At 38.7% G+C, this 13,114-nt stretch overlaps 1 protein-coding gene across 3 annotated transcripts in view; it reads left to right on the top strand.

Annotated features, from left to right (window-relative positions):
• Positions 1–13,114, top strand: part of JMY (junction mediating and regulatory protein, p53 cofactor) — a 132,557-nt gene that overhangs the window by 92,291 nt on the left and 27,152 nt on the right. For all 3 annotated transcript variants that reach the window (XM_048849376.2, XM_048849375.2, XM_048849377.2), the window contains one exon: positions 5,088–5,174. In XM_048849376.2, the coding sequence (XP_048705333.1) occupies positions 5,088–5,174 (87 nt within the window). The remainder of the gene's footprint in view (positions 1–5,087; positions 5,175–13,114) is intronic.

The following is a 13,114-nucleotide window of genomic DNA, read 5'->3' as shown; positions in this document are numbered from 1 at the left end:
GAAAGAAGTACAGATTGCTGTGGAGGATCTCGCCTTCGGTTGTAAACTGTTCTTGGAAACCATGGGTGAGTCCTTGTGCACTCTAAAGGACTCTAGGGCTGCTTTATGATCCCTGGGTATACATACACCTACAAATAAGAAAAAGTTTAGTAGATCACAGACTTCCCAGAGATCACATCCCATTCAGTGTTCAAGGTGCCATAGATTCACTAAACCCCCTGCTAGAAAGAGACATAGATTTCAGAGAAAGACCAGAGAAAGCCATTTTGAAGCAACAGTTTTAAGGGATTGGTTGATGGTTCAAATCCTCCTGCACCCCTGGATTTACAGCTGCACCCATGAGCCCACCTTCCCCGTTTTGGAGATCACCTTGCCTATTTCCAACATGCTTGGAGGTAGATCACTACAGACAAGTGAGTCATAGAGGTCATAACATTGAGTTATACCACTCCATCCCCCTTCCCTATCATTCAGAGACCCCTCTCATGACTTTTTATTGAGACAAGACGTGAACTCTCTCCTTCGATTAGGAGCAACATAGCTCGTTCCTCCTCCTAACAAGGGCAACAATGTTCCCTCTAATTTTTCCCATCCATGTGTGGAATGAATTTTGTTATGTGCACCAAATTATTGAGGTAATGTGTGGATGTGTGCCACCAGTAGAAACAAAAATCATAGATATAATATACATTTAAAAAAAGTTACCATAGGGATAATTACTTCAGCCAGGACAGGTTAGGCATTTTAGAACTCACTGCTCAGAGTTAAATTTAATCGTAAGAGAGAGATAAAAGTTATGAAATGCATAGACCAGTCAAAAAACTCAAATAACAGCACGTTGAAAGAATAAAATTACAGAGAATGTATGTGCATTGCAGGAAGTGTCAAGAAGTAACAATAATAATAATACAAGTTTGTGTAGGGAGGTGAATGTGAAAGACAGAGATGCACATTGTGAGAGACAGACGCGTTGCCCCTTTAAGTATGTTGCCCTTTTAAGTAGATCGGCACTCAAAGCAACCACAGCAGCAGCCACCAGCACACCTGTGAGGTCATGTAATTTTAAAGCTGGGGAACTGAGGCATGAAGAATAAGGACAAAATTGACCATTGCCCACTAATTTTAGGTGCTCAGTTTGAGACATCTAGGACCTGATTTTTTTTCAGAGTATTTGGCATCATATAGGGATTTTATATGCTTGAAGCAGAGTGCCCATTGACCTCAATTGCAGTTAAGTGCTTAACACTTCTGCAAATCAAGCCCGAGAGGTTCTCCCCTCTCTCCCAACCTCTTGCCCTCTTCTTCCTCAGGTTGTTTCCTTCTCCTCTATATTGCCTGGATTCCAGCAAGTGGAATGTTTGAGATCAAAGAAGACACAGCCGCCATATTCTGTTCTAGTGTCCAGTGGCCCCTGGCAGTTAGGAGGAACAATTGCAGGAAAGGCCTTGCTCAGTATGGCTGACACAGAGCTCTTTGGGGGAGGAGCATGCTCAGTGGAGGTGAAATATTTAAAGAGTTTTGTAAATGCCCCATAACCTCTACTGAGCTCCTACAAAAGGTGATGTTCAGAGAATTGTAACTTGGCCAGATTTGGGGTGTATTTTCATGATGACAGGCAAAGAGCTCTCTGTTCCCAGATGATTTCTCCCCTCCCGCCGGATAAATATGTGTGAGTGCTCTAGATCAAGGTCTCACAAGAAATTTTTTGGTGGTCTTGGAGTGCGGCCACCAATTCTTTGTGGTGGCCACTTTTACAATTTTTCCTAAAATACTTGGTTAACTTCAAGAAAAACAAATAAATATGCACACATAAATGTCCAAATTTTAATTTACATATGTAGCTTTTTATTGTAGACTCACTCAATAATAAAAATAATGTTCGGTTGTCTTTATTCTTTACTGGACCTAAACAGAATAGAAACAAATAATGTACTTTGCATGTTCTTGTGTTTTTTGTTGTTTGTTTATTTTGCTTTTTTGGTTGCTTTTATTAAGACTTGCTAGCTAGTAAGTCTGTTTCTATGAAAAGTGATATTTATTATATGTTTGTTAACACTGCTTTGTCCCCCCCAATCACTGCCCAGGAAGCTGTGGCTGCACAAAAAACCATGGTGGCTGCATTTGAGAAATACTGCTCTACATGTTCTAAATGAAACTAGTTGTAAGATTCATTGTTTTGCCAGTTTTGCATGCTTTTCCCTAACCTCATTCTTGACAATGGCTGAACCATTTTTGCTGAAATTTTCCCAGAACTTCAGGTAGTCACCTGGCATTGAAAATTTCAACCTGAATGATTAAATTCATAGACTCCAAAGACAGAAGGGACCATTGTGATAATCTACTCTGACCTCCCGTGTAACACAGGCAATAGAACTTCCCCAGAATAATTTATTTTGAGCTAGAGCATGTCTTAAAAAAAATCCAGTCTTGATTTAAAAATGTCCAGTGATGTAGCATTTACCACAGCTCTTGATTAAATTGGTTAATTACACTCACTGTTAAAATTTGGCAAAGTTATAAGCAACTGAAAACTGGATCTTTTAATGGAAAGTGTTAGGCAAACTTAATATAGGTAGTGTGGCCATCTCTACCTATAACAACATTGTTAGGGAGTACAAACCCATGCAAGACAATTTTTTTAATGCATTGTATTTAAATATGAATGCAAAGTACAATGGAAGTTACAAAATCAACATATGTGTTCATTTCTGCTAATATTAATCAAGTAGTTTTATCAAGTGACAAAGGTTGAAAGGGTTGACCAGATTTTTGTTAGAAAAAGTGAAGATAATTTGTAAACTTGAGGGTTTTCTGTTTTCTTTGTTTTGTTTTTGTTTTTAAGAAATAGAAGCACAATTTGATATCACTGTAGAAATTAGCCCACTGATTTAAAGAGAGAGAACCTGTTACTATAGAATCCATAAAAAAGCCTGCTCTTTGCAGCTATTCCCATATGTTTTCTGAAACAAAGCCATAAAATGCAAATAGCATGCATCTTTAGCTAAGTCTCCATGATCTATGAATGTCTAATTTCTAAATTAAAGAGCATCGGAACAAGACTTTGATTTCTTACATTGATACCATCCTTTATTTTCGCATCTTAACTTTAAGCTTTCCTATTTTAATTAGCATATAATCAGCACTTCTTACAACCAAAGAAAGGGCAACTGTACTAAAAATAAAAGTTAAACATTTAGTCATCTTTTCATGTTTGTGTCTCTTATCTTAGACCTTGAATTTCTCTCTCTCTCTCTCTTCTTTTTTTCTCAAGGCTTTATTTAAATTTAATAACTTTTAAAATTGCGGTAAAGGGAAGTGGATAATTTGTAAATTCAGTCCTGCTCAAGTAACATCAGAGCAACATTCTAATGAGATCTCAAATTCTAAAGGTCTTATTTTAATAGTTCCAAATCAGAGTTTTTATTTAGATATAAAAAATAAAAGAAATAGAGACCTAAAATATTAGAATGGGTCATTTCTTGATTACTAGAAAGTGAGCTCACTATAGGTTTTGTGCTAATTGTTTACTTGCCTGACTCATTAGAAACATCTTTCATTTTTGTTGTTTCAAATTTTTCTTTATTGTCAACTCTTAAGTGAAACTCCTTTTTTGGTACATTTGTCTGAGGAATTATCTGTAAGTATAGTAACCTTTGTCATTTTCTTTCTCTAATTTCTCTTTTCTCCCCACCATACTAGTCACAATTTAAAATATATTAGCTTAGAAATGCAGTACCTTGCCCAAAATGTTACAATAATCTTTTAACCAAGGTAATAGGTTAGAGAGAGAACAAAACAGAGATAAACTAACATTAAAAAAGTCTCAGCTTTTATCACATTCTAAATTTATTATTGTAGTCTGCAAAGTTTAGTTTATAGGAAGCTTTTGCTGCCTAGTGCCTTTATTATCAGGCAGTTCGTGACCAATTAAATGATTAAAAAATGAAAGTGTTTGTATTTACCAATAGCAATTGCTATAGCTAAAGTTGACAAGGGTATTCCATTATAAACCTACATTCTTCTTTGAGTATTTCCTGCATGCATTTCCATGTGGGTGTCTGCTCTTTGAAATTTTCCAGATAACATTGCCAGTTGAGGCTGGATACAAACTCTGCCTACCTCTGTGCCCAGCACTATCCCCACTGGTCCTCTTTGAGGAGAATGTAGCATTTTCCCTTTATTTCTGTTGTAAAGGATTTCCCTTTCTTCTTAAAGTTCAAGAGTTACTGTTAAGCTTCTGTCATATTTTTGGTCTCCATTAGACATTTTGATTTCTTTGTTTTCTTGACTTAATTGAGCCTTCCTATCACCACTGTAGGTGTCTGTTGATTTATGGCTTAGGTCAAATCAAATGTCTTTGATGATGCTTGCAATGGTGCCTTGTCTGTAATGGATAAGCATACCCAGTGCCCCTTCCCTCTTAGGGAGGGGCATGCTTGTAATCAGTGCTCCATATGGAGCATAATCCAACTGAAGTTTGGCCAAGTTTACAATATTGTGAGAACTTCCTGTAACTAATGTTAGATAAATGTGTGTGTGTAATGTAACGCAGTAAGTGTAATGGCTAAAGAGCCAGTTTTCATCAGTTCTTTAAATTAGACATGTCAGAAATGACTCTTAGAAAATAAGGTGCAAGTGCAGAAATGTAGATACAATAGCATCCATGTTCTGTGTGCAGTCACCAATTGCACATTGAAATTAGGAATTTGCACTTGTGAGTTGCCAGTTGTCTAGCTGAATACATAATTATCTAATTTTGCTTGAATGTTAGCAGTCATTGCTCATGTCAATTAAAATGGAGTTGCCTGAGCAGTTGTGCACTCTCAACTCTGAAAAAATCAGTGAGTTGTGCTACATCTGTAATGGTGTTAGATTTGGCTAGTGGCTGCTACCTATATATGCTCTGGGGGTAGCCAACACAGTTGTTTAGGTTTTGTGTTTTTATTCAAAAGTTAAATTAGATTGTTTAAGCAGTCATCATATACTTTACTTTTTAATGCTTAGTGCTGTTTATAAAAGATTACAGTAAGTAATTATAAGTTGATATTTCGAATGTATGCTTTATAGGTAATATTTTGTCTCTACAGGAGATCTGTATCGCAAAGCATAATGAAAAGTTCCAGCAGCGCCATCAGAGTGAAGAGAAATACAGAATGCATCATACTGTGCAGCTAGTGAGTTTGTGCTCTTACTGAAATTAGCTTTTGATTCATTTTTTATATCCATCACCATGCATTAATTAGAGCAGTGTTTTCAGATGGATTACTATTTTGAACAGTTGGCACATAACCTGGAAACTTTGGACAAAGATGAGTAAGTAGAAGTTGATGATAAGATATCTTCTATTTTTGAAAGTAAAACTTATGCTGTTTAACCCCCAATATTGTGTGGGAGTCATTAGCTTTTTATTTTCTTTTACTATAAGTCTTTGGACTTGTTTTTTATTGTGATATCTTTAAAGAAATATTTTGATATATAGTTAGAACACTGAAATGTGTTATGTGGTAAAAAGGGGGTTCATCTAAATTGTTGGATGTCAAGTAAGTTTATTTTAAAAATTATAAAAATATTTAGAGAAATAAGAAATGGTAAGTCAGCTCTTACTAAATTTTTTTCTTATTGCCAATTCTGGGGTGTGACTCCATTATTTTAGTCAGAGGGGTTCTTTTACATATCTTAGGGGATATCATGATTGTGTCCAACCACAATAATCATAATTATTAACCATAGTTCTAAAGAAAGGAAAAGAAAACATTTAAACAAAACAACACATGACAGAACATAAATGATAAACTGCTTACTTCGTTATACTCTCTTCTGTATGTGTCTGTGTGGAGAGCTTTTAAAAGAAATTACACCCTTGAGAGTAAACCACCTCTGGGGAGCATTTTTCTCTTAAATTAAGACTAAATTATATTGTTTCCCAAAATTATTGTAAATTCACTCTTTGTATCTTATTAGATACTTAAACTGTTTATATATGAGCAAAACAATTTGTTTAAGGGCAGGTGGAACTTGTCCAGTTATTAATAAATACCAGTCAGTTTTATAGATGGCCACACTAAACAATCTTAATTAAATCCTAGGAAATCAGATTAGCTATTTAGAAGAAGCCATGTGAGCTGTCTTGAAACAGGCGAGTTACAAATATCAACAATCTTAAATCCCACTGTTCTTCTGTTTACCAGTGTTTAGCCTCTGTCTCCTCTCTGAGAATACATGGTCTAACCATCTGGTGATTAACAGGAAAAACTGTTAATATTTTAAGTTACAGCAACATTTTTACATCCCAATAAAATCATTAAGTATTTTAAATCTGATCCCTTGACAATGTTTTAGTTAATGTTCTCTCACCAAACCATGCTGAAATCTTGGTGAGGTTTTCATGGGGTTGTTTCTTCTTGTGTTCTCTTTCATAGCTGTCTGTGGTAGCTTGCTTGTAGAGATGGACAGGATGAGCTATACTGAGTACCATGTTTGAGCAGGGTAGCAGAGGGTGTGTTTTATATCCTTCTTCCTATTTTCATAAAATTACAGGAAAACATACCTCTTTCAGATTTATTTAGATTCAAAGTTGGTTGCTGTCACCTCTTCACTGTTAGATTACTTCCATTGGTTTTCCTTAGAGGCTTCTTCATCTTATGAATATGTAGTTTGTTAATGTATTGGAGTTCAGCAGGAAATGAAATTGTTTTCATATATATATAAATTGTTTTTATAGAAAAGTTTTTTTGTATTTTGTTTTGTTCTCAAAACAAAGTCTTTGGCTTAAACAGTTATTAAAGAAGTTGTTGATTCTATGTGACAGTTTTTAGAAAGATGATTCTTCTTGTCGTCTTGAGTTGGGTGCGAGAATTCTTTGAGTATTGCCATTAATTAATTTTTACCCATGAATATAAATAGCCTATACTTTAATAGCGTCTTACATTAGTAATTAGTTAGCAAGGTCCATCTTGATACAAAAAGCATTTTACCATTTACGCAGGAATGATATTAGGAGTTTAGCATTTGGTTAACGTATTTGCAAGTATGCATCTCACAAACTTTTAAAAAATAAAAAAAAGATTTAAAATATTTCCAACTACAAATGTTTTTCCTGGTGTTTTAAAGAGTAGCAGAGGTTTTTTCATAGTATAAACTCTTAAGGGTAATAAACATGGGTTTATGGTCAAGGAGGTGTTATCTTCCTGGCATTTGCTTGTCTTTGGGAGACCAACAGAAATCTCATGGAATTTCTTTGTAGCCTGAACATTTTGTGACTTATTAGGTTTAGCTAGTTATGTATTGTTGTTTTCATGTATTGTGGCTACAATCTACTTGTAGCTATGTCTTCTTATTCAGTAAAGATGCAGACAAGTTTGTAATGACCTATCATCAAAAAATGTATAATTTAATATCATTTTCCATCAATAGTGAGGTCTCTCTGGTACAGTATCCTAAATAAATGGCAAGAAACAATTGCAAAGAAACAAGAAATGTTATTTTTCTTCCAGTTAGGCAAGACTGGCAAATTGTGGTGGTCTATGAATATGAGGTAGTATCCCTGCCATTAACTGCTGAAAGGTTGTTTTGCAAGAAGCAATGAAATAATATAACTTGGAAAAGTGTAGGAAGGATTTCTTGGCATATTTAAACAGCCAGTGAATCTTGTCTTGTAGTTACATTAGGGTTTGCAGCTGTATTTAAGTTGGGCACAAAATATAGTTAGTCAAAGGCTGCTTATAAAACTATCCATCCGTGATACTTGTCATTCAGAAACCCATCTGGAATTGGCAGTGGGTGGTGCTATCTGAACAGTAGCTTTCCACCATGTTAATTACAGCCATGCCAAACAACTGAACCTGATGTGGGTTGGTGAATCCACTTGCTTACAAACTTTGGCAAAATTATATTTCAGTCACATTGGCATGTCCACAGTTACCATCCCCCATAGCAGTGTGTAACTGGACATTGAGAATCCTGGGTAACTGTCTCATACTGCGTCAGCAACAGATGTTAGGGATGAAATTATAGTCACTTTCCAAAAAGTTACTTTTTACCTAGTATTAAATAAAACAATATGTAGTCCCAGAATCTCTCAGCTGTATACTTCATGGCATTGTTTCCCCTCACCCTTCCCCCCCCCATCACAGAGGCTGTATTAGCTGTTTAAATTGTCGTATTTCTCTCACAGTTCCTGTTAGATGTGGTGGTTTTTCAAAATTCCTTATGGGTCTTGGGCACTTGTTTATATTTAAATATTTATATTTAGTTACAATATTTGGGACAGAGATGCACCACAATCCAAATAGTCTCTTCGCTGTCAAACATTGATTAAAGTAGTAGAAGTAGACACACTTTATATCATACATGTATGATAAACTTGTCCTGAGATCATGTAACATAATTTGCATCATGAAAGGGCTGCATGTGAAATATCACATATGAATTTATATATTGTTTCAAGAAATTGCAAAAATATCAAATTCTCTCTGACGGTGAAAATTGATAGTTTAGTTCAGCTTTTACTATAAAGAAAAGGTATGTCAAGAAAATTAATTTACTATTTTATTAGTCATATTCTGACATACTGAAATCAGTTTTCCTTGTTTCTGTTGAACACTAAAATAAGCTTTAAAGAGCTTAACAGTGTTGCCATCTCACATGATTTTATCACAAGTTTCTCACTACTTGCTGTTTTTTTCCCATAAATCCCAAGCTTCTGGAGTCAGTGATTATGTGAGAATCTCTGCATTCACATCACAATTCATCTGGTCCACAAACACTATCTGAAATTGATGGGAGGAAACCATTATTGACAATACAGGGTTCTATCATTTGGGCTATCAGCAGCTCCCAGGGTATTCACAAAGTGCCTAACTGTTGTAGCTGCCTACCTCAGAAAAATGTGTACCCAAGTATTCCCGTACTTGGATAACTGGGTAAATTTGGGGGACATCACAAAAAGTGGAGGAAAACGGTCAACATATCCTTCAATTATCTGTCATCTGAGCCTATTAATAAACAAAGAAAAGTCTGTATTGATCTTCTCTCAGAGAATAGAATTCACCGGAACTGTATTAGACTCCATCACAGCTAGCTCCAGAAACGTTCCAAATAATGCTCCAGTTATATAATCGACCTCCCCCCCCAATCCCCAAGCCTACCAACTGATCTCTGTCAGAATTTGCATCAAGTGGCTAGGCTTCATGGCATCATGCATCTTTGTCTCTCAACATATGAGATTTCATCTGAGAAATGTGCAGGGCTGATTGGGATCAGTATACTGACGAAGCAAACATCACCTGCATGTGTTAGTATACATCCCAACCAAGGTCCTCTAGTCACTGAATTGGTGGGTGGACCTCACAGCTACTTGTAAGGGAGTCTCCTTTGCCACAGCTCCTCCATCAAAGATTCTTGTAACAGATGGTTCTGCACTGGACTGGGGAGCCCACATAGGCAGGTTAACAGTTGAGTGAGCTTGGTCCGCTTCGGACAAGTCCCTCCACATAAACATACAAGAGTTAAGTGCCATCTACGAACCTCTGAGGTTTTCTTCAAGAAATAAAAGGCCTTACTATTCAAGTAACAATGGACAACACAACCACTGTATTTTTTATAAATATAAACAAGGAGCAAGATCCTTCCTCCTTATGCAGAGAGGCGGTAAGATTGTGGAAATTCTCTATCCTCTATGGCATTATCTTGACCGCTATGCACTTCCCTGGGATCCACAGTGTGCTAGCAGACACTAAGCAGATGATTTGTAAATCGTCACAAGAGTTCCTTAAAACATGAAGACATTCACACCATCCCCTCAGAAGGGGTTTCACTTGTATGATCCTGTTCACAACAAAGACAAAAAGTATCATCATTTCTGTTCAAGGGAAGGATAAAAAGCCCAGGAGCCAAATAAGATGCATTTTTAGTCACGGATCTTAGGCCTATTCTGCGCATACCCCCGCTTCCTCTCCTGCCAAGAATAATAAAGCAGATCAAGCAAGAAGCAGCCAGATTACTTATGATAACCCCAGCACACCCCAGGCAGAGCCTCTTGATGTGACCACCCATAACCTTACCTCTAATTTTGGATCTGTTCTCTCAGAATCTTGCGTGGCTTCATCTGGCGGCATGGATGCTGAATGGTTAACTTCCTCAGAGAGGGGGTGGGTGTGTGTGGTGTGTGTATTCTCCTCTGACGTGCAGAACTAATACACAGTAGGAAGGAGTCTACCAGGTCTACATTCCCAGTAAAATCAAAGAGATTTTGCAAATCGGCGCTACAACATCTGTCACCATCAAAATCTCAGATTCTTATTATTCATGACTACTTATTACACCTTAACAAATTGGGGCTTTGATTAAGGTCTCTGCAAATACTCTTAGCAGCCATCTCATCCCCCTATACTTGGATCCGCAGTGTTCTCTCACCCAGTGGTGAAGAGATTTATGAAAGGTTTAACAAAAGTTTTTCCTCCAGTAAAAGACTGTTATGGTGTAAAGGAGCGGACTCACCCCTGCAGCGCCTTCTGCTAGTTATTGGGGAATTAGCTCTTTCCAGTGCGGAGCGCCCTCTGCAGGCCGGTAATCCGCTACAGCTCTGACCCCCGTGTCCCTCACAGACCCCCGGCAGCACCCCCACACTCTACCTCTGGGTCTCCCCTTCCTGGGGAACCCCCAACCCACTATCCCCAACTTGCCTCAGTCTGGGCTACTGCCAGTCATCACCAAGCCCCTACCCTGGGGCAGACTGCAGTGTAAAGGCCACTCATTGTAGGCAAGGGGGTTTGGACCTGTTGCCTTCCTCTGCCTCCCAGTACCTCTGTGGGCGTTGGCCCAGGCCCTACAGCCTGGGGAGTTGCCAGCCTGGAGCGCCCCACTCAGCTTGCTCCTTCCCCAGCACTGCATCACCCTCAGTACCCTGTCAGGCAGGCAGCCAGGCCCTGTTCTCTCCCAGCCTGGAGAGAGACTCCTTGGGCCTCTGCCTCACAGCCTTTTTATACAGGCCATTCAGCCATCCCAGCAACAGCCCTCTCCAGGGCTGCTTTTAACCCCTTCTATTTTAGGAGCAGGGTAGCCACCTCGCTATACACAGTTTGGGATTTAAATCTAGTTCTGTTAGGGCTTGTGTGCTCATGCTTCAAACCCTGGCTCACATGCTCTTTTCCATCTTGCATTTAGGCAACTTTCCTGGTGACAAGAACATCAGATAGGGGAGTTGCATTGGTGGCAGGCCTGCAATACACACTTTTCCACAAGAACAAGGTTTCCATAAAATCATGCCCCAAGTTTCTATCTAAAGTGGCTTCAGAGTTTTATTTAAACCAGGTAATTGACTTTTTTCCAAAGCCACATTCTGAGAAAGGGTAACAGGGGTTACATTAATTAGAAAGTACTCTAAGCACATTTATTTTGACAGAACTAAAGACTTCAGAAAGTCTCCTAGATTGGTTGTAGTTTATGGAGAAAGTCACACAAAGAATCTCCAGTTGGATCTCCACATGTATGAGACTTTATCAGCTGGTTAGTAAACCCCCACCTGATAAAATACTTGCTCATTCAGTAAGAGCTCAATTCACTCTGGTGTTCTCTCTCAGGAACCTACTGATTTGAGACACCTGTGAAGCAGCAATGTGGTCTTCTGTCCACACATTCACTCAGCACTGTCATTTCACAGGCTTGCAGAGATGATGCCATCTTTGGTAGAACTGTGCTTCATTTTCTGTTTAACAGATCATTGCTTGGGAGTCACCAACAGTTGAACATACATACATATAATATATCAAACAATCACTCGAGGAACCTGTTACATGTATACTAACTGTGGTTACTTTTGAGATGTATAGTCCATACATATATTCCATAACCAGCCATCCATCCCCACTAGTGTGGAGTCTTTCATCACTGATTCTGCTGGTGGTGAGAGAACTGTGTGGTTGGGATGACCCTTTCCTTTATGCCCTTGATTTGGAAGCACAATGACATGCAGGGCGCATGTACTACCCCAGTCTCTGGCTCAAGCACATTGGGTGTGCACCCATCAGCAGTGGACTATATATGTATATGTGAAAAATACATCTTGAAGAACCACAGGTTCTGTGCAGGTAAGTATGTGTTTGTTTTTCCTCCTCGGCTTTTCTATGATGCTCATGACTCTAGTATGAATGTTTCACAAACATTAATGAATGTGTCTTCACAACACCCCTGCGAGATGAGGGGGTGATATTATCTCCATTTTCTGATGGGGAAATGGAGGCACAGAGGGATTAAAATGAAAAGTGTTCTCTGAGTTTAAAAGGTGCTCAATTTGAGGTGCTTAGCACCTGATTCTTAGTGTACGTAGCATTATATAGCACTTCAAGCACAGTTCCTAATGACTGCAGTTGCAATTATGAGTGCTTAGCACGTCTGCAAATCACACCTCAGCATATCAAGTTTGACACCCAGAAAATAAGGAATACACAATCTGGGTATGTCTGCACAGCAATTAGATACCCATGGCTGGCCTGTGCCAGCTGACTCGGGTTCGCAGGGCTCGGACTACAGGGCTGTTTCATTGCAGTGCAGATTTCCGGGCTCAGGCTGCAGCCCAAACTGTAGGACCCTGTGAGGTGGAAGAGTCCCAAAACTTGGGCTGCAGCCTGAGCCTGGAAGTCTACACTGCAATGAAACAGCACCGGGAGGCCAAGTCAGCAGGCATAGGCCAGCTGTGGGTTTTTCTTCACAGTGTAGACCTATCTTAGTGACCACCTGTGAAAAATCTGGTTTATGTGACTAGTCTAGCATCACACAGGAACTCTGTGACAGAGGCAGGGATAGAATCCAGGTCAGCATTCAGCTGCCTTAACCATGAGACTGTTTTTCCTCTTCCTGCAATTCCCTGCCTCAGCTTCCCTCTTCCTCTACAAGTGAGGCAAGGGATCCTGTCAATAGTCTCCTTCACTATATAACCCTGCGCATGTCCATCCTTGCAATGAACAAGGCAGGGACCTGTGGAAAAAACAGTATGTGATCTGTATCATATTGCCTAAGTAAAAGGGGGCTGAATCTTAATTCTGGCATATCTTAACTTTTGACTGTTTGACTTTTCAGCTTTAATGCTCTGTTAATGTAGTTTTTATATGTAATTTCC

Source organism: Caretta caretta, chromosome 5, assembly GCF_965140235.1.
Source record: "Caretta caretta isolate rCarCar2 chromosome 5, rCarCar1.hap1, whole genome shotgun sequence".
Taxonomy (NCBI): domain Eukaryota; kingdom Metazoa; phylum Chordata; order Testudines; family Cheloniidae; genus Caretta; species Caretta caretta.
The sequence above is the reverse complement of the archived record's forward strand: the minus strand, read 5'-3'. Positions and strand labels throughout refer to the sequence as shown.